General features: G+C 37.7%; 1 protein-coding gene across 2 annotated transcripts in view; it reads left to right on the plus strand.

Moving 5' to 3' along the window:
• Positions 1 to 1,516: 1,516 nt before the first annotated feature.
• Positions 1,517 to 21,082, plus strand: part of ANO4 (anoctamin 4) — a 218,042-nt gene continuing 198,476 nt past the window's right edge. The window contains exons 1-2 of one of the 2 annotated variants that reach the window (XM_068668871.1): positions 1,517 to 1,694; positions 4,206 to 4,442. In XM_068668871.1, coding sequence (XP_068524972.1) covers positions 1,598 to 1,694; positions 4,206 to 4,442 — 334 coding nt within the window. In that variant the 5' untranslated portion in view covers positions 1,517 to 1,597. Of the gene's footprint in view, positions 1,695 to 2,116; positions 2,338 to 4,205; positions 4,443 to 21,082 lie in introns of those variants that run through there. The other variant, XM_068668870.1, reaches the window with a different exon arrangement.

Below are 21,082 nucleotides of genomic sequence, written 5' to 3' on the forward strand. Positions count from 1 at the left end.
AAAGGTTAAGTCTTTTAAAGACCCAGTATAGCTGGAATTATTGCTGCAATTTGGTTCAAAATAGTTTGCAACTTGATGGAGACTAGAATACCATTGAGAAGGGGATATTCCACTTGCTGAGGATGAATCTCAAAGAAGACTGCACCAGATTCAATTTTGAACCAGATGTTTTGATCCTTTCTCCACTCCCAAATCCTGTTTTTGTTTACCCATCACTACCCACTTAAAGTTGATATATTTCCTTCTCTTTTAAGGATGATGCTTGTGACATATGGCTTTATTAAGTCTTATTTTCTATTTTTATTTATTTCTGCGGGCTGGTCACTGGTTTTGCTATATGACCTTTTGGACTGTAGATGGCACTTTAAAGTTCATTCTTAGCATACGCATCACCCTCTGATTCAGTCTAAATGAAGACTAGCAGGATTCCCCAGTATCTTCAAGTTATTGTATTCGTTTTAAGTAGGTCACTTGGAAACAGGATCATCACTGTCTGTAGAGAACAAAAGGGACCGAGACTTTTCATTCTGCTTAAGACATTTGGAGATGAGGCATCTAACTCTTCTTAACTGCTTAAAAGGATTAATCAAATACAGAGAGCATCTTCCAGAGCAGGTACCCCAGGTAATATTTTGGGTCAAGCTTGTAAGCAGGCTGAGCAGGCAGCAAGGTGAACTCTGATCTCAGGCGTGGACCTGCTCCTGTTCTGTCCTCCTTCCTGGCATTACAGGGCTTTTCATTGTCCTCCTGGGAGAGCCCCAGAGCTGCTGCTTGAACTGGGGGAGTTTTACACCAGGTGATGAGGGGTGTCCTGCCCCACCCGCTTTAGCTGTGAACAGCAGCAGCAGGCCCTCCCCAGTGTGTTGAGGTCTCTCAGTGAGTTGCTCTGCTAGAGGGGTTCTGTAGGATGGTATATTACCAGGAAGAGGTTTTAGGGGTTTACAGACTGCTGTAAGCTGGGGACCAACAGCTGAGTTTAAGCCTCTGGAGGAGAACAGCAGGGCCTGCAATTCAGGTGTCCCCGGTCTTCTTCCCTCCCAGGGCCTCTGCAGAGGAAGGAATTGGGAGCCGTCCCCAAAGTATCTTGGCTTTGTGTTTTCTGTAGAAGGTACTATGTGGGGGTTGTTCTCCATACATACACTTCTTCTTACCACACCATCTTTTGTGCGGGTGTGTTTGGCTCATCCCGAAGCAGCCTCACGTTCCCATGTGAGGCAGCCGCGCCTGGCTGTCCTTAACGCTGTCACTCAGGGAGGCTGTGCACTGGGAAGGTGTTAACTGAGCAAACGTGTGCATCTCTGCAAAGCCTCCTGAGCATGTTGGTGCCTTTTTATCTCCTCTGATGGTGTTTGGCTCCCTGCGGAGCTCCCCAGCTGGAGCAGCAGCCATGCAGGAGGGGAAAGGTGTGTCTGACTGTGAGGACTGGGACTAGCTGCCAAAGTGAGAGAGAGGAGGAGGAGGAGGAGAAAAAAAAAAAAAAAAAAAAAAAAAAAGCTTTAAATGGCAAGACTGAGCTTGCAGCATGTAGCCAGTGTGTTCCCTACAGGCTTCAGGAGGCAGCAGGAGCAGCGGTGGAGAGGAGAAGAGGTGCTGCAGGATGGGGGCTTCCCGCACGCCAGCCGGCAGCAGGGGTCTGCGGGTACATGGGGCACAAGGGACGGGCCACCGTCACCCTGCAGCAGCCTGCAGCCCAGGTAGGGCGGGCTCACGGACCGTGCGGGGTAAATAAATTATTGTCTCACTTGTGTAGTTTGGGTTTGTTCTGTTGTGGGGCAGAGAAAGGAGCTTACCGAATTATGTTTGGTGTATGGCATTCCTGTGGTGATGGGGGAAGGAGGAATTGGTTTTGAGGATTACTAATCCAGGAGGATACACAAAATTTTAGGTTTTCAGGGAGAATTTTTGTGCATGGTGGTGTCTGTGAGAGAACCAGCCTGGGAGCAATCCAGGAGCAGCAGACAACTTTTAGGAGATGCAAATCAACCATCTCATATAAAGCTGGAGGGAGGAAGGGAAACATTTGTAGTGGCCAGGGCAGTGCCTAAAGAGTGGTTGTCTGATAGGAAAACCTGAGGGACTGGAGTAGCCAGGTCTGTATCCATTTTCAAGCTTCAAAATTTATTCCTCAGGGCATTGATTGCATCTGCAAAGCTCGAGGGAACTGTCAAGCCCCTTTCCGTCATATTCACTGGGAGGAAGAGTTCCAGAACATGCAATTTAATTTAATTTACATATTGCTTATAAAGAGTGCATGTACTTGTTTTCTGCAAAGCGTAGCTGTACCTACACACCTGGGAGGAGCGTTCAGCTTGCAGCAGGAACATTGTCTGCAGATCCGTAAGTGCTGCTGTGCTTCCAGCCGTAAACTCTATCATGCCGCGAAGCAGCCTCCTTCGGCATGCCTCAGCAACCCTTTCCCTGCCTTGGGATCAAGCAGCTGCATTGAGAGCTAGATATTCCTTTCCCTGCCTGCTTTAAATTGTGAAATTTTTGGCACAATTAAAAAAAAAAAAAAAAGTGTAGTCACTGCAGAATATTTTTTTTTTTGGGGGGGGGGGCGGAGTACTTTATTCTGTTTCAGCTGCTGGTTTGCTGTCAGCTGGTAAAGCAAAGCAGGCAGAAAGAGCCTGTGTGTGTATCATACAGCCAAGCACAACTGTCCATGCAGCAGCAAGGTTAGTTCCTTGCCTTTGGCAATGATTCATGAAGTTGTGCATACCTTGAAAGATAAATTTTTGAACTCTGACAACTTTTTAAAGTGGTTTCCACTTTTTTTTTTTAATTATTTTTTTAAAGTGGTACACCTCACCTTCAGAACTTTTTTTTTTTTTCTTTCTTAAAAGCTTTCTACTTCACCAAGCACAAAAGAAGCCACTGCTAAGGCTTTGTGATTTAGTAATTTAGACTTATGACATTAATTGAGTGTCCTAGATTTATTAATTTTCTCTCTCTTGTGCTTTCATGTGTGTGGAAATATATCTATATCTAGACATTTATCTCTAGGTACACTTATATACTATCAATATATATGCATTTTTTTTTAGACAATTATTCTAATGTGGCTACAAGAAGTGGCTATGGCTATAGCTGTTGTTTAATTGTTTAATCTCATTAGCCACATCAGCTAAAACCTTGGATGGTCTGTTTTCACTCAAGAGTTCTGAGTAATTTTAGTAAACAACTTCACAAGTGTAGTTTAGTTTGTCATTCTCAGAGTCTGTGTGCTGCAGGCTTACAGCTGCAGCATATGCTACCTTACATACATACCTCAAAGACTAACTGGAGGTTTTAGTATAGGCAGTATGTTCCTGAATAGATTAATGGATAAATAAGAAAACTAATGGTCTCTTTCATCTGTAGAATTTGTGGTTTGTGGTGTCCTCCTCCCTCCCCATAAAAATCAATTCTATGTGCTTTCAGATGAGTTTATAAAATGACTCTCTGTTGGTAAAAGTGAAAATCAATGTGTTCTGGAAATGATATTGGAGAAAGGAGGGGCTGCAAGCTTATTTTAAAAATTCAAACATAGAGTGAAATGTTATGGATTTTTTCTTATTATATGTACAGTCAAAAACTAGCCATAAAATCTATATCATATGTACATACTAATCCTTTCATCTTTCTGAGCATTCATAATAAAGCTGTAAGACAGTATGGTATAACAGTATTCTTTAGATAGTGTGTACCTGCATACAGAGAAATCCAAATGACCACAAAGAAAGCTGAGTAAAAAGATGTGTTTTAGGTACACTCAGACAAAGCCATCTGCTGCCAGATCCATGATCAGTATTAATGCTGTGCTGAAATGTGTTGTAGGTTGCAACAGAAATCTAATAATATAACAGAGGTTAGTCCCTCAGAAAATCCACCAATTCTGTTTCCAAAAAAAAACATGAACCAAAATTTTGTCTAAAAAAAGGGGTAAAAGTAGGAAGGATGGGGATTAAATGTCATCTACTGCAATCCTCTCTGTTATCTAGTAACATTCTACTGTATTTCACTGAACTTTCTGCAGTGCCATTCTGTAGTTTCTCTGGAGTGGCCATACCTGAGAATCCTCGATGTATGTATATATTTGCCTAGTGATTGCCTCAAATAAACTTAAAATAGGAATTTATATTACCTTATTATAGGTTTTTTTCTCCAAAATCATGAGTTACTACATAACAAGGGCACAGGTTTTAACTTCAGATATTTGTTATTAGGTTCTGATGCTGTTGGCACCCTTGCAATAGGACTGCTTCGTTGGAAAAATCCGTATACATATGGAAACCCTCACCACCCTCTCACCTTTTCTGAATATGTCTTTAGTCCTGTATTTCAACATTTTCCTACGCAAAATGACTTATCAGATCCATTATCCTGCCCAGCTTCACTTTCTATCACTCCAGTGCCTTCATACAGCAGTAGTAGTCAAGAAACTTTAAGTCAAGACTGTACAGGTAAGCAATTATTTCTTTCTTACACTTAAGAGTTTAGTTTAATCAGCAGTTTTAGTGTTCAAGCTAAACAGCTGTTTCAGCTGCCAGACAGCTTTGACTGCTCCTAGGGAAGGATTAGACCATGGAAACTCCATCAAGGAATTATGGTTTTCCCAAGTAATGCTTGTTCAAACAAATTATTTCATGGTTTTAAAAATATCAGAAATAGTGACATGTTCTCAATCATAATAATATGTTTGCTTTAAAGCTGGTAGACCACCTTTCTGATGAGGATGGAGCCATATAGCATATGGAACCATTTAGGGCAGTATCATCTCTTCTGTGCCTATCATAAAACTGTGTGTGATGGAGGATACTGACATATATTCATTGTGCATCCAAAATGCTATGAGCACCTGACTAATCATAAGATAAGATGTACAAAGAGCATCCAGTCACATCTATGGGAATGCACTTGTGCTTCCACCTGTTACAGGGTTTACATCTCTCAGAAGCTAGAGAAAGCAGCGTGCCTGTCATGTCATGTCTCAGACTTGAAGCACCCCTGAGAGAGATGGGGCTATGGTGTTTGAACAAATAACTTGACCCATAGGCTGCTTTTATTTGTATCTGGAGGATCTTTGCTTAGGATAATGGTAAGGAAGCAGATCACGAACTCAGTGAATTTTTCTGGATGACAGATGAAGCCCTGATCTACATGCTTCTTGAATGGACCCTCATATAAAGATTTTGGTTAATGTTGCCTCCCTTATGTTGCTAAGTGGGAGAGATTAGCAAGGTTCTGCCTAGGTGCCAGGCAGCTGAAAGTTATATATGGGGAGTGGGTTCCTAGTGGATCCAGTATTGAAAGGTGTAATGCTGGAAAAGGGCTGGTCTGAATACCTAGTGCTGTCCTAGTTCTTAAATGCATGTAATGCTTGCAGACAAAGGACTGAATGTGATCTGCAGTACAAGTATAATCAAATATATATCATACTGTTGATTGTATTACTCTTATTTCATTGTAAGTATTGTAGTACATAAATATAATTTACTGTAACTGATGTAATCATGTTGCCAAAAAATAATGGGATTGAAATTCTGTGTTGATGCTGAAATCTGAGAAAAACAAATTTCTTACTTCCCAGAGCATTCTAATCTAATGGCTCATCCTCCCAGGCTGGCTGGGTGCTCATAGCAGCCAAAAGTCCCAGGATCCAGCATAAGCACCATTTCTCATGTCTACTCTGATGGTGGCACTTATAAAACAGAAGTGCTATTGCAAATTGCTGATCAGTCCATAGGTAAATGTTACTTTCATTTATCTATATTCCTGGTTCCAGTTAAGAGCAGTGTAAATCTGCACATCCTGTGCACAATTTGGTATCCTTTGTATAAACTTAATGACTATATTATAGAAGCTTAATTTATATATATATATATATAACCACCCGTTTTATTGATAGAAATAATGAAAGTGCTATGAAATAATTCATATCTTTCCCATGCAAGGAATGATGTCTCCCATTTTAATTGCTTACATGCTATGAAACACCTTCTCGCTACTCTAAGATTCACAAGCAACTGCCACCTAGAGGTGATGTTGTGGAAGGACGGAAAAATACTGTTAAGCATAGTAGCATAATAAAACTGTAATAAAGCCTGATAAGAAACTGCTAGCCCTGCAGAAACAATTTCCTGGGTCTGAAGCATGGCCACATATAGCCATGGGTGTCAGCATGATATTATATTAGCAAGTCAAATAAAAATTCCCTAGTTTTGTTCTTTATTTAAGAAGGTAGCGTCTTTGAAGAGATCATGGTGAGATGTTTAGGAAAGTATTACACTGAAGAGCAGCAGGGCAGCCTGACTGGCAGGGCAGCACAGCTGGGTTGAGGCAATGTCCATTCCCAACAGGGTGGGAGGTGCTGGTGCGTAGTATATGACTCGTGGCCCAGGGAAATACTGCCTTCATCCTGAGTTAATTTACTGATTGCTAAATGTGCTGCAACAACTGATAATCCATATGATTATTTTAAATCTAGATGCATGTCTCCTGCTGCAGAGGTGAGGGTACTTCGTGTGCATGTGGTGAAGTGTTCCTATCTACTGGTCAGTCGTGCTCTGCCCTACTGCAGAGGGGCCAAAAAGGGTGTGGTGTGACTTGATGTTGTGGCTGCAACACCATTGATAATCCTTACTTTATTATAACACTTCTAACACAAAGATTCCTTTTTTTTTTTTTTTTTTTTTTAAAAAAAATAATACCAGATTTCAGGGACTGTCTTGCCATGATTGAAAAGCTTATTTGCAGCAGAGATAACAGCTGTTCAACAGCGTACAGCAATTCTCTACAAGTTCAGGCAAGAGTACTGCATCAGCTGAAATGGGTGATGTTTTGAAAAGACAGAGGTAGATTGATTAATGAGGTAGAGTATATCCTAAGGCTATATCCAGGCTCATTCATGTCCAAGACTACTTGATCAGCTCTTTTACAGGAACTTGGTATGAAATACCATGCCACGGGCTTGCTGTGAAGCTGCTCTCTTGTGAATTTATATCAAATTCTCTAACCTTAACATAATCAAAAAAGCAAACCATGTTAAGCCAGCAGTATACAATGGATACATGCATTGTTGTTTCAAAAGAATTATTTTTTATCTACTGATACTGGGAAAATTCTGGCTGCTCCCTCTGCGTGTTCAGAGCCTTGTAATAAGCTGTGCTTGGGAAGTTTGAGATGAATTTCAGTGTCACAATAAAACTTTGTGTTTTAGGACACTCAGTATGAAAGATGTAGAACTGCAGCTAATAGCATTTGGGGAGCAAATTTCAGTGGGTGCTTTGTATACTACTTTGAAACATTACTTTCAATTTGGTACATTTGTTGCTTCACAGTATGCTGTAATGCTAGGTAATCTACAGAGTAGTGACAGATTTTTCCTTGCATATTGGAGTGTAATTGACATCAAAAACAATTTTCTGTACTTTGGGAAGGAAATCTTGAGCTTTTAATATTACTGATATTTTGAAATAACATTTTTGAGAGGATTGCATTGATTAATAAAAAACACACTTCTGCTCCGAATGGGACAAAACATGAGGAATTATTCAGTACTTATTTCCCAGCTCAGAAATCTTATCAGGAATAAAAGAGAACAACTTAGTTTTGATAACTATTTGGTAAAAACTTATCAGTTTTTGAACTGGTTCCCAAAGAGTTTCTGTTATTGATTAACTTTGTCTGTTATTATGTTCATTATTCAATGCTTAATATGTTAATCAGTATATTGCAGAATACCCAGAAAACTGCTAGACACCACCAGCTGGATTCTGAGTGATAGATTTGCACTGAGTCAAAAAGAGTTGGGAGCTGAACATTACATTTATAACGTGAATTTCTGGTTGCAGATAAAAAAAAAAAAAAAAAAAAAAAAAAAAAAAAAAACATTTAAAATACACAATCATTAACAACAACAAACAAAACCAGCTAAATTTAATCCACTCTGCTATTGTTGTATGGGGTGGGACAGGAAGCTGACTACACAGAAACTGGAAATGCATGCATGCATATAAATTTAAGTGTTTTGTTACTCTCTGTTGCAGATATATGTTTCGTATCCTTTACACTATAGGCGTTTACTAATATTCATCCTCAATCTTCTTGGCTTCAGAGTTAATACAGATCAGTACTGTCTTTCCTCTCCTCCTTCAGTAGACTTAGGAAATACCTCACCTGCTACTTGCTGCAAAATTTTTCAACGATGGGACATTGTTTTCATAGCCATGTGTAGTTGTCTCTTTCCCCAAATTAACAAACCTTATCCTCTTCCCATAGGCTGTTTTATTTAAACATTTTGTCTTCCTTTTTGCCCTTTCCAGAGCTTGCTCCAATTTGTCTTCATTTTAAGTGTTGTGCCTAGGACAAGGTATGATTTTACAAAAGTACAACTGGCACTAATTAGTGTAGAATAGTTACCTCTTCAGTCTGTTACAAAGACACAAATTAATATTTCCCTAGCTAAAATGTCTTTTTGAAGAGCACTGTTACTGACTCTATTTGCATTTGTTTAGCAGTACAACCTGCTAATTTCTCTTCATCACTGATATCATAAGCATCTATTTTCCTCTAATGCATTTCTACCTTTTTTTTTTATTATTATTATTACTATTGTTTTAATTTTCTTTGATCTTTAGGCCATTCCTTCACCTTGTGGTTCATCTGAAATTCTGAACCAGTCCTACATGTGGGTTACAACACCTATCAAGTTTTTGTCATCTGCAGCTTTTAAAGAAACATGGAATACCAAAATTCACAAAAATATGCAATATAACAAGCCTCTGTCATCTTGAAATTATTTCTCAATGTTACTACTTATAATCTAAATCTTTTCTTGCAACCATTTCTGAGCTGAAATTAGAGCACCTTCATCTGGACTGTATTTCTCTTTTTTATTATAATGACTGGTCCCCCTCATATGCTAGGTCAGGTGTTTTGAAAGCAATTATATTGATTTACCAGGAAATGTTCCTGACAAATCTTTATTATCATCTTGTTTTCTTCAAGGTGCTTACAGACTGCTTGATTTATTACTTGCTTTCTAACTTGTCATCATTTCTTTTCAAATATTGATGTTAGGCTGACTGCACTGTAATTACCTTTATTTTACTTGTACTTTATTTGCTCTTTTCCACTGTTAGGGGAACTTACCTCATCTTTCTTTGGCTGGAGTACTCCTTAAAATGTTTAGAGGTTCCTAAATCCCATAGAGGTAACTGAAATGTGAACTATGCACCTCTGTGCTTTTCCTGGTCTGTGCCTGAATCCCTAATGTGTGAATGTACAGAATGGAGCACTTTCAAGAGAACTTGTATTCCCAACAAAGACAGAGAAAATGCAAAGGATGCAAGTCACAGGATGCAGGGATGCACCCATGTCTGTCTGGTAGCTGATGAAAAAAATAAATATAGAGAGAGAGTTATTATGCTTGCGGTATACAACTTTTTGCAAGCATAACCTGAGAAAACCTGACAGAATGTTCTAGCTTCCTTGCTCAAAACTGTTGGAAGGCTGGTTGGAGCTCAAGTCCACTGTTTCACCTGCATTCTTGCCACATCCCTGCTTTATTTTACTGGTGAGATTATAGCATCAAATATTTTCCATTTGTATCTATGCTGTAGGATGTAGTTTCACAGTAATATTGCCATCTGCTGTGAACACTGTATGTGACATGGATAAAACTCAAATTAACTTAGGTGTTCCTTGGTACTGTGCATTAAGTGCATACTTAAATGGATTCTTTGATTCTGCAGCTTCAATTTTATATATTTATTTATTGACAGAGCTAACTTGTCTCATGAAGCTTTTAAGGCCTGTTTTAAATCACACAATAACATTAGGAAGCTATATAAAGAAATAATTTGTGACAGTGACTCCTTCTTAGTATTGTGCAGGACTACAATTTATTTAATAAGATAGATCAATTGCACTCCCTTCCTTTGTGTCTAATGTTAGCTGAATTTCATAATTCTGCTAATTCAGGTCATATTGGACTACCTAGGAAGTTCTTGTTTGTTTTTCACCTGGAGAAAATCAAGACTTAGAATAATTATAATGTGAATGAGGAGATGATTGATAGGGAGATGACAACAGTCTTGGGAAAGGGAGTACTAAATGGGGAGAAGATTAACAGTAGAGTTTCCCTGGTATTGGTCCTGGTCCTGGAAAGAAAGTTAATATTTTTATTTATGATGTCTGCCTGTAAAGGAGCAATGCACTGATGAGCTGTGCTGGTGAGTCTAAACTGGAGACATCATCACTGCAGAGGAAAATCTGAATATTGCGTGGGAAGAAACGGATGGCTTGGGGAACAGAATAAGAGAAATGTGATAAAATGCAACAGTGCAGATTTCCAGGTTGTACATAAAAAGAGGTTTTTAATTTAATTTAATTTTATTTTATTTTATTTTATTTTATTTTATTTTATTTTATTTTATTTTATTTATTTATTTTTTTTCCTGTAAGCTGGGAGTCCTCAGCTGGAAATGGCTGAGGAAGATAAATCCAGCTACTAATCAGGAGTGTGCTGCAGCTGTGAAAAAACAAATGGAAGCCTGTCTCAGGTGAAATGTTTGCTGCAGAGGGAGAGATTAAAGTTGTTTATCCAAATTGACTGCTTATTTTCAAAAAGTATAGAGATCTTCTGGAGCTTGAGCAGAAAAGAATTACTAGTATAATATGGGAGAGGAGAGCACACCTAATAGGAAGAGATTACTGTATTTAGATTAGCAAAGCAAAAGCAATTAAAAAAGAAAAAGAAAAAAAAAGGAAAAAAAAGAAAAAGAAAGGAAAAAAAAAGAGAGAGAGAAAAAAAAGAAAAAACCTCTCCAGTAGGTTTTCTGCTTATTTAATTATTTGCTGATTTTTAAGTTTGGGAAATAACTATTACAAAAAACAGGCATCTGATATATTCACTTATCCTGATCATCAGCTTTCTGAGTTTGATGAATCTGTTAAGTGACCCCAGGGACACAACTGCTGGTGTTAGTATTTAGAAGTTCATGGGTTCCAGTTGCAAATCTTAATTTGAAGGTCTCATAAACTGTCTGGCTTCTTGGGATTGTGTACAAAGGTGAAAGCCACGAGATGGTGCTGACACTCCTTATCACAGCTGGAAGCATTATGAGAGCAACAGAGCAATGTGTTGGCCTTGGCATAACCGTTCAATGGGGAACTCGGTGCTTGTTATCCTGTCAAGTCAGTGGCTCAGTTTGGTCTGAAGTTTGTAGTTATGTGCTGATTCTTGTTATGGAGTCTGAATACAAACTGTATATCACAGGAAAAGAGAAAGACAGAAAGAAAGGAATTGGAAAGGTGATGGTTATTTCTTTTGAAGTTGTGCCTTGTTTTTGCTTGTCTTTCAGCTGCAAAAAGAATGATGAAATTACAAAATTTAGAAGTAAAAAGAAAATACATGTTTCTGATTAGACGCATGGGGATTCTGGTTAGAATACTCACCTGAAGACCCAGATGCTACCTGCTCTTTCATACGTTGATGCCAGTGGTAATATCTGCTCTGCCTACAGTGGTCCTGACTGCTTCTGCTTCTTTGCTTATACTCTGTATGCTTACATCAAACAAGGGACCATCTGGGGAAGTTTGTTTGGTATTCAGTGTCTTTAGAGGGATTGAAATAGAAATAGCTTTCAGCAGTCTGGGAGCTCTATATTAGATGGTCATAAAGATAGAGAGGTTTATAAAGAGGAAAAATATTACTTCCAAAAAAGAAAGTTGGAAACTCTGAAATCAGCCGAACCCCCAAAAATGATGCAGGGCAGGTGGTAAGTGGTGCCCTGACTGACAGCAACCCGCCTTAATTACTGTTGTGTCTGCTAACAGCAGGCATCATGTCTCTCTTTATTAACCAGTGTGGCCAGGGGACAGGTTTATCTTTCTAATTTTTTTTCATACAGCTGCCAGCAGAGCCTCCCTGTGTTACGAATGGTAACTAACTACTTTTATCAAAATTAGGGGGAGTGCAATTTGTTAATGGAATACCTTTCCTGCAGTGCTGTACTGTTTTTTGTTGCTAAAATGCAGCATGCTTTTTTTTTCCCCTGCGTAAAATGAGACCAGAAGTGTTTAAAAATGAAATGGCTAAAAAGCATACTGCATTCAATAAGCATGACAAATTAGGATCCTAAAAAAGAACATCAAGTATTTTGGTAATATCAGTATCCTTGCTGACTCTCAGGACACAGAGTACCGTTAAGTCTATATTTTAAAATATCTGAATGTGTGTATTTAACCAATTTCAAGACTCTGTCTACCAATAGAATTTCTTTTAGAATTCAAAGATGTGCAATATTGTCTCCCAAAATTCATGGCTTACAATAAGTACACAGATGATTCTAAAAAACTCACATTTACACAGAAGGAAAGAAAAATTTTGAACCTTCATTGTCTTCTGACCTTATCACAGGTTCAAGTCTAGAAGCTGCTGAGCTGTCTGGTTCTGATCCAGCAGAGCATTTAAGACTATGCTTAATTTTGGACTTGAGAGTTATGCCACTGAAATCAATTTATCTGCTTTTCTAATGGTTCTTCCCACTTAGCAATGGGAAACTCAAATTTGCTTAAGAACAATGAGCTGATAATTCCTTTTATAAGGCATATTTTTAGAAATGCTAACCAACATGGATCGTGCTCTGTTGATTGAAGACGTTTAGCATAGACAGTGCTAACACATACCTTTTGTAGTGCTGTATCAGTGCTTCAGTGTTTTTTGAGAGCATCTTTAGAACTGGAAGTGCATTTACTCCAGCCTTTTCTGCTAATTTTTCTTCTAAAATTAGCTACAAGGTCTTTCTTTTTATGTGGAATGTGGGTATCTGCTTTTTTTGCTGATCTGAAGTTGGCCCATTATTGCACAAACTTAAACTGATGCTATCCGTATTTGCTCGTTGCTGGTGCTTACTGTGAACTTAAACTCAATAGGGTCTGGAATACAGTCTCCTTCTAAAATTTCTACTTGGCTAACACTGGCTTGGATTTACAAGTTTTCATTCCTTTTGCTTGACGTATTCTTTGTTGCTGACATCTAACAACGTCTATTGACCACAGGTGACGCAAAAAAAAACCCAACAATTAATTTTACATTGAATTCATAAAATTTCAGATTTCATGGAGATACCTTTTATCTAGGCTATATATATATATATATATATATATATATTTTATATATATATTTTTTTTTGTATGGTAGCTGGCCAAAGCAAAAAAGTGTTAGGATGGAGTTATGAATGGTACTGGAATAATGTATTTACATAAGGATGGCTCTGAACCACTTTTTCAGTTGTAGTGCTCTAGCACTATGGAGTCTTAGCACAAGATGGAAGTGTTTAATTAGCACTTTAAATCTAATAGAGATTTACTGATGTTCTCCAAAGCAGCAATCTGTTTCTCAGTTTTTCTGCAAATGACGTGTCTTTCTTTGTGAAGTGTACCTATCTTGCATATTTTATAACCAAATTAATAGTGTGTAGTAAAAGACAAGCATAAAATTATTATTTATGTAAAATGTTCTTGTTAACTTTACAGAACCAAAATGGTGCATTTCCCAACTATATCTCCAGAGAAATTGTGTCCAGAAGAATGTGTTTTGTTTTGTTGCTCATTAGTGAGTACTGCACAATTAAACCTTGAAGTGTTGTATCTGTAAGTAGCTGATCTGTCCTTCTGCTGGAAATCTAATAATAATAAAAAAGTCTAATGTCTCTGACGTTCATGTTGAAGAGAGTGAACAGGAAGAAAAAATAGTGGTTAATGTGGAAAAACTAGAAAGAAAACACAAATTCTCAATGATTTTTTTTTCTATTCAATATGGGTAATGAAGTCTTGGTCTTTTGAAAGAGAAAGGATGTGTCAGATTTGCAGATTTCAAGTAGCAAGCACTCAGATGTGGCATTACAGTTCAAGACTGAGACAGAGAGCAGGAGCTATATAATTAAAATGGAAAGAACTATGCAGATTGAGCTCCAATCAAGCCCTCATTTATTTTGTTCCTCTGTCTTTAAAGCTTAGCTTAAGATATTTTTATTTTTTTTCCCCTCAGTCCCCCAATTAAAAGAGGAATTATCAATTTCCTGAAAAAAGATGATTATGCAGATTTGAAATATGCAATTCTGTTTACTTTCACCTACTTTGATTCCTTCTCTTTGCTCATTTTTTTCTTTCATTTTGCATTTCTCCCTCTTCAGTCTTTTGCCTAATATTTATTGCATACCTCTCAGAATCTCTTCCTCTCCTCCTTGTCCTTCCTCTCAGCTTTGTCCTCTATGTATATGCCCTGTGAATTTGTAAACACACCCCTTTTTATTTATTTATTTATTTATTTATTTATTTATTTATTTATTTTCCTTTTTGTCTTTGATTCCTCTCAGCATGCCACTGCTCAGCTCTCAGGAAGGGACAGCCTGGAGGAAGCTCCACATAACACCTTTTCTCTTATGCTGACTTCTGCAAGAGAAGTGGTTTCCCACCTCCTGGCTTACAGTCAACAAGTTTTGTTTTGCTTGTAGTTTCAGGAAATTAAAAGGTTAAGACTGTGAGCAATAAGACCAGAAAGCCACGGTGTTGCCTGTGGCTCCTGTATATTCAGGATGGATGTCCATGGGCCAGTGGAGACAGCAGGCTGCTGACCTAGCTGGCGAGTGTTGAAGGCACAGCGGGTCACCATGCTCTGTGGCAGCTGCCAACCTCTAGCCGGAGGAGGGAAGCAGAGGGCTTATTTGCCACGTGCTGATCTAGTGTCCAGTAAATTATCTGCTGCTTTGTACTTGTCTGATCAGTTCTAATACTTCCATGGCATTTATGCTGAAACAATGTCTTTTGGTTGAGAAGGCTGAAAAGCATTTATTTTGAGGGAAAAAGCTCAGACAGAGTTCTGAAGTCTGCTGACACACTTGTGGTTGAATCCTTCTTACCAGAGTGCAAGAACCTCCTTACTTTGACTTTCGGTTTGAAATTCAAGACTCTGATTAAACTCCCTTGAAATCAATGGGAAGACCAACTTGGGCTGCAGTATAAAGTAATATAATCCAGAATGAGCAAAACTTTTACTCAAATTTAACCTAACTTGCTCAAGCGTATGTTAGAAGCATCCCCTGCTGCCTCCTGTGTAAGTTCATGTATTTGTATTACTGTGTTTATAGAGCAACCTCTATTTTGTTGTTACATAACTGCTCTCTCTGCATTGCCTATGATTCCTTTTGCCCTCTTGTTCCCCTTTTAACCTAGAAATAAAGCTGCAGGAATCCCCTGAAAGGGGCACTTACTTCTTGTTGTCTGCATAGAAGGAAAATGTACATATAGGATACTGCTCTGTGGATACAGAAGTAATTGCTGCTTTGCAAATGACAGGTTCTCAAAGCCCAGTCACCTTTTTTATGTCAAGAATAAAAACTGGAAACACACCTGAGGCACAAGTTGCACATTTCTTTCTTCTAAAATATTTCACCTTGATGCTTCTCTCTGTTACCAAAAATTACATGTTTCACATGCTTGGAAAACTTCAGTCTTTAAGATGAAAATACTGCAGAGGAAAAATAAGATATTTGAGAAGAAGCTTATGGGGGAAAGGAGAATATCATTGCAGCTCCATACATAAAGATAAAAACAAGCTGCACAAAACGCTTGCTGAAAATAAGCTTCAGGGTGCTTTTCTGTTGTTAATTGTTTGTGTGTGTGTGTGTTTGTTTGTGATCTTAGGCAGAGGTATTAAACTGTGCCATTATTTAGATGGTAGATAAGTGAGGAAGAGACAGAAAGGTAGAGCAGTTATCCAACTATTCTGCAAGGTCACAGTTTTTGAGAGGCTGAAATCAGACCCCTCTAGATGATCTTTAGGATTGTAAACAAAATATTGCCTCTTCTGTTATTAGTAGAGCTAATAGTTTATAACCTGCAATAGTAAACATTCTTTGTTCTGCTGAAGTAAAAGGCATCTTTGCTATAAATTATGAGCAAGCAATGAAACTGTAACATAAAAATTTCTATCTGTATGTTTTGTTGGGTTGAATTATATAATAATCTTGAACTAAGACAGCAAGACAGTGAGGATGAAATTAAATGAGTCATTGTTAAAAATAGGATCTGGATCTGAATTACATGTTGAGTGAGCTGGGCAGCTGAATAGAGGATACAATTTGCTGTGATGAATAGGCTGTGTCTACACTATATAAACTCTGAATGCTACGTAAGCTCATAGTTATTAGGGGGTTAGTGGCAATTTTAGTTGTAAAAAATAAAATAAAAAACTTTCTTAAAATGAAATAATATGGGAATTGTGTGCATTGTTATAACTGATCCAGCAGGAAAAGAAAAGCATCTGCCTGGTCCACTGATGGGTGTTGTCTCCTGATTCATAGAATCATAAAATTATTCATGTAGGGGAAAAAAATCAAAGATTATCTGGTCCAACCTTCAACCTTGTACTGGCAAGTCCACCACTAAATTATGTCCCTAAGCTCTACATCTACGTGTTTTTTTTGAAGACCACCAGAGGTGGCGACTCAACCACTTCCCTTGGCAGCCTGTTCCAATGCTGCATGAGCCTTTCAGTAAGGAAATTTCTTATAATATCCAACCTAGACCTCTCCTGGTGCAACTTGAAGGGCAATAAGGTCTCCCCTGAGTCATCTTTTCTCCAGGCTAAACAACTCTAGTTTCCTCAGCTGCTCACAGAGCACTTTTTAAATCATTTTTTGTATTAAATATCATGAGTACCAAGTGTTGAGATGACTATATAAGTCATAGAGAAATAGCAAACATAGCAGCTATATTGGTAAATATAGGAAATCATGAGCTCAGCTTGGTTTTAAGCGATAGCTAGTTAGAATGGAGGTTGTTTCATGGCTAGGAAGATTCCATTAATAGGATATGGAGAGAAGAGATCACTTCTAAACACAGCAGGAAATGATGGCCTCTGGCTATTACTGTAGACGGAATGCTCCAGCAAGTGGATTAGAAATGCTTCTAGTCTGACCTAACATGCCAAATCATAGGTTATATTTCTATACCATTTAAAGCTGTAGATCGATGAACTTGAGTAGTGGTTCACCTGCTTGTCACTGTAATTCTGTAATTCACTGTTGGATAGGTAAGTATTCATAATCAGATCACATCACTTTGGATAAAAAGCAACATGTATTATGCCAATGCTGTGTAGGTATCCAAGTCCTCCACTTGGTTTAGATACTGGAGGGGGAAAAAAGCACGTTTCTTTGAGCTTATTTTGCATCCTCACCGTAGAGATGGCTGTCACTGAAACCAAAGTCTTGAAAAAACAAAACCAACCAACCAACCAACCAAAAAAACAACAAAAAAAAACAGCAGAGGGTTTGCTGGTCATCTTGGAAACAAGACTTTTGATGGAGAGGTTGTATATTTGGTAGTACTTTTTACTGATTTTCAGTTACAATAACCATGCACATTTCCAAATATTTATCTCCTCTTCAGTGCAATAGTTTGATTATCATGTGTTAGAGAGGAGGAAACTTCTCTAAATACAAATAATTGTCTTTAAATCATAGTAAAGTAACTTAATAAACAATATAAACATATAATAATACAACCCAGTTTGCAGAAATCAGGTTTTTATGTAAGGTTAAATCATAAAAATGGGGGTTATACCAAAGGAATTCAGTGCTTAACTCTTTGGACATGTGTTAAGATTAAAGGCCAATTGCTTCAAAGCATGGTGGAGAACTCTTTCAATTAAGCAGTGAATAAAATTGGTAGTAATAGCACTACATTTGTTTGTAAATATCCAGACATCCTACACAGAGAGACCCGTGAGCTCAGTAAAATCATTCACACACTTCTGCACACTGCTGGCTCTTCAGTCCAGAAATACAATCCTTGCCGAACTTAATTTTATTTTAAAAAAGTTTAATTTTCCTTTTTTTTTTCTTAAATTAAAATATTATTAAAACGTGCAATTATTTTTTTTTTCTCAGCACAGGTAAATAAATCAGTCAGTGCATAATCAAAAACTGAACCAGAAAAATCATCAATGATTGAATAAAGAGGGCATTGCTTAAAAACCTAGGGGTTGACTGTGGTGAGTGTCAGTGAAACAACTCCAGATATACTTTGGAATAACATTAGATAAGGTTATCTTCACAGAAATGGGACCCTGAAATTCTCATTTATTGTGCTTATGTATAGGAGAACCAATACAGGACTAAAGTAGTTTCAGTGTGTGTTTCAGAACACAGTCTTTCCTTCAACTGTAGTTTCACAAGCTCAGTGATATTGTCCCTGGACCATGAATATACTGTTTGCTCTTATTTAGAGTGACTTACTAATTGTGGTTATTAAAGTGATAGTAAATCTACTTTTGAAAAACTGTAACTGCAAACTCTAACACATGTAGACTTGACTAGTAATATACACATTTGTCTATAAAGAATTTGTTATTTATTTATAAATTCATTATCAATGTCAATTAAATTTATTTTTAGTATAATTGTAACACATTAGTGTAGTGTACACTAACATCACCAGATGATACAATTCTTATTAATTCTGTTATCTGACTGTGACACCATCTTCTTACTTCCATGCTAGTAATCAAAAATTTTTATTGGTAGAATCATTTTTAGTGGCAATGTATAGTCCCTTGTATAATGATTATTTAAAATATCTACAAGTCTCAAAGGCTTTATTTATTTATTTATTTATTTATTTATTTATTTATTTTTGTGTGTGTGTTTTCAAGCAGTGTTTAAAATTCTCTTTGGCAGCCGAGGAGAAGCTGCAAGACTTACTAGATGTATTTTATTCTTAATGTTGTTTTATGGTGATTTAGGTTTCATGTGAAACCACTTATATGCATTTCACCTCAAGCATGCCAGTTGTCTAGAAGTTGTTTGCATGCATGATTACTTGCAGATTTGGTTATTTCATTTAAAAATGTTTATATCTGTTTCAATAACTGTCATAAACATTCAGTTGACTCTACAGATGCTGTGCATTGTTGCTTAAAATGAATCCTCCAGATCTGTATGCAATTCTGTACAACTGTATTGGTTTTATTGCATATGTTTAAAACATTTTTTTTTGTTAAATTCCTCTCTTTCTTTCAAACTGTTTCTTCCATACAAAATAAAGATATTCTTGATTTCAGAAGTGCATTTGTTTAATACATTCTGAAATTTCTATGATGGTGACAAATGTATTAATTTAATGAGGTGGGTTAAATTTGTATATTAGTATGTTTATATGCAGAGCACTTAGGAAAAGTAAACAATTAATCAGTGTAAATGTGTTTGTAAACCATTCCGAAAACACTAACATCTAATTATTCATGCTTATGTTTTTTAATGTTATTAGAAGAGTTGCTTTTTCTTTTCTAACCAAATTAAAAGATAGGTATATCAGAGACCCTTAATTTTCTTAGCTAAGAAGCCAATGGATCATGTGTCCTTCTAGTAATATCATGGATGATCTAGCAAAACATTTTAGCTAATGTGTGCTTTTAGCATATGACTAATTTTTTGACTTAAGTGGTGCTTTCCTTTTCTTTAGGATTAATGCTAAAGTATTTCTTTTTGATTGGGGCTTGAATGCTCGATATCTTGGTTGATGTTTTTGCAGTGCTGGCATTTAGTCTCCTGTGCGCATGACCTCAGAATACAACTTTGCTAGTTGCAGGGAAGCTTGTTGGTGTGAGGCTTTCTGGAGGTTTCACTCAAGAAAACTTAGTCAGTAGTCTAAGTGAAGGCAGTACTTGGTCTGCACTGAGAAGGAAAAAGGTCCTTCACCAGTGCTACAAGTATTTGCCAACAGGTGGGACTTAACATTCTCAGAATGCATTTATTCTTAAGGAATTTTGACATTCTTTAATGTTGGGTACCTGTCAAAACATTTTCAGGCATTTAAAAATCTCTCTATATGCCTTCTGATGATTGACTTCCACTTTCAGACTTCAGAAAAAGCTTTTTTTCCCCTCATCTTATTCAGTAACAGCTTTCCACTGACATGCTCTGTGCTGGACTCTGCTGGTGGCCAGGGGAGTGCTGAGGAACTTGGCCTGTGCAAGGAAAACAAACTTCTCTGTGGACCCTGTTCAGCTGGACAACTGTAAGTCTGCTTTTGCAATCCAGATTTTATTCTGCAGTGTGGTCACTATCAGAGGACAAATTGCAAAAGGCACGTTTTATAAGGCATGTGTATGACAAACATATGTGATGGTTTCCTATATATGAAAAGGCAAGATGGTCCTGAGCAGTGCAACCACCTGAAAAGCTGATCTGACTAGGAGAAACGTGTTAGTATGATGGCTCTGTGTGACCAGAGAGGCTGCAGGGACAGGAGACTTCCTGCACTTTCATATCCTAGAATTTGAGGCTGAGACTTGGAAAATGGTAGAGCAGTTGTTGAAAAGGGGCATGAAACCAGGAGTGGCTTTCCTGTATGTTAAGAAAATAGATAACACCGTCACCAACAGACACTGTGAATAAATGTAGGTATGAGAACAGGCTTTGCTTGAGCAGTAGGGAAGTGGTCTGGTGCCCCAGCCTATGGGCTGTCTGTAGGGCATTGCTCTCAGGGGATGCAGTTGTCCCACATTTTTTTATTTTTTTTATCCCCTACAGCAAAAGAGGTGCTTCAGGAGTTTCAAGTGTCAGCTCAGGGAAGGATCTGTCAACGTATAAAACAGGTTTTGGTTCTTCTGTTCTCTTCAGCACCTTTGTCATCAGGAACAAGTCTTTGGCTCTGACAGAATGAATTTGTACTGCTTTCACCTTTTCAATCTTGTTATTAAAAATGAATCCCAATGAAGCTGGCAAACTTAATGTATGTTATGCCTCCAATTACAGTGAGTATGTATAGACAGCCACTTGGGAGGTGCAAAAGGAGGGGATGGGCAACTCATGCCAAGCTGCAAGGGCAGTTTAAGGACTGATACTATGAGATGCCAAGTTACCAGGAGAAACTGGAAAGGCTGGCATAGATTAGTGTGTCCTCACAAGGACAGGTGGCTGAGAAACATTTTGATCTTTCCTTGGCCACCTCATGCCGTGTTTGACAAAAGGTGTTGTAGAATCTAAAATGGTTTCACCTTCGTGCCAAGCTGTCAAGAGCTTTTGATTTT

This window comes from Anas acuta, chromosome 1 (assembly GCF_963932015.1).
Source record: "Anas acuta chromosome 1, bAnaAcu1.1, whole genome shotgun sequence".
NCBI lineage: Eukaryota > Metazoa > Chordata > Aves > Anseriformes > Anatidae > Anas > Anas acuta.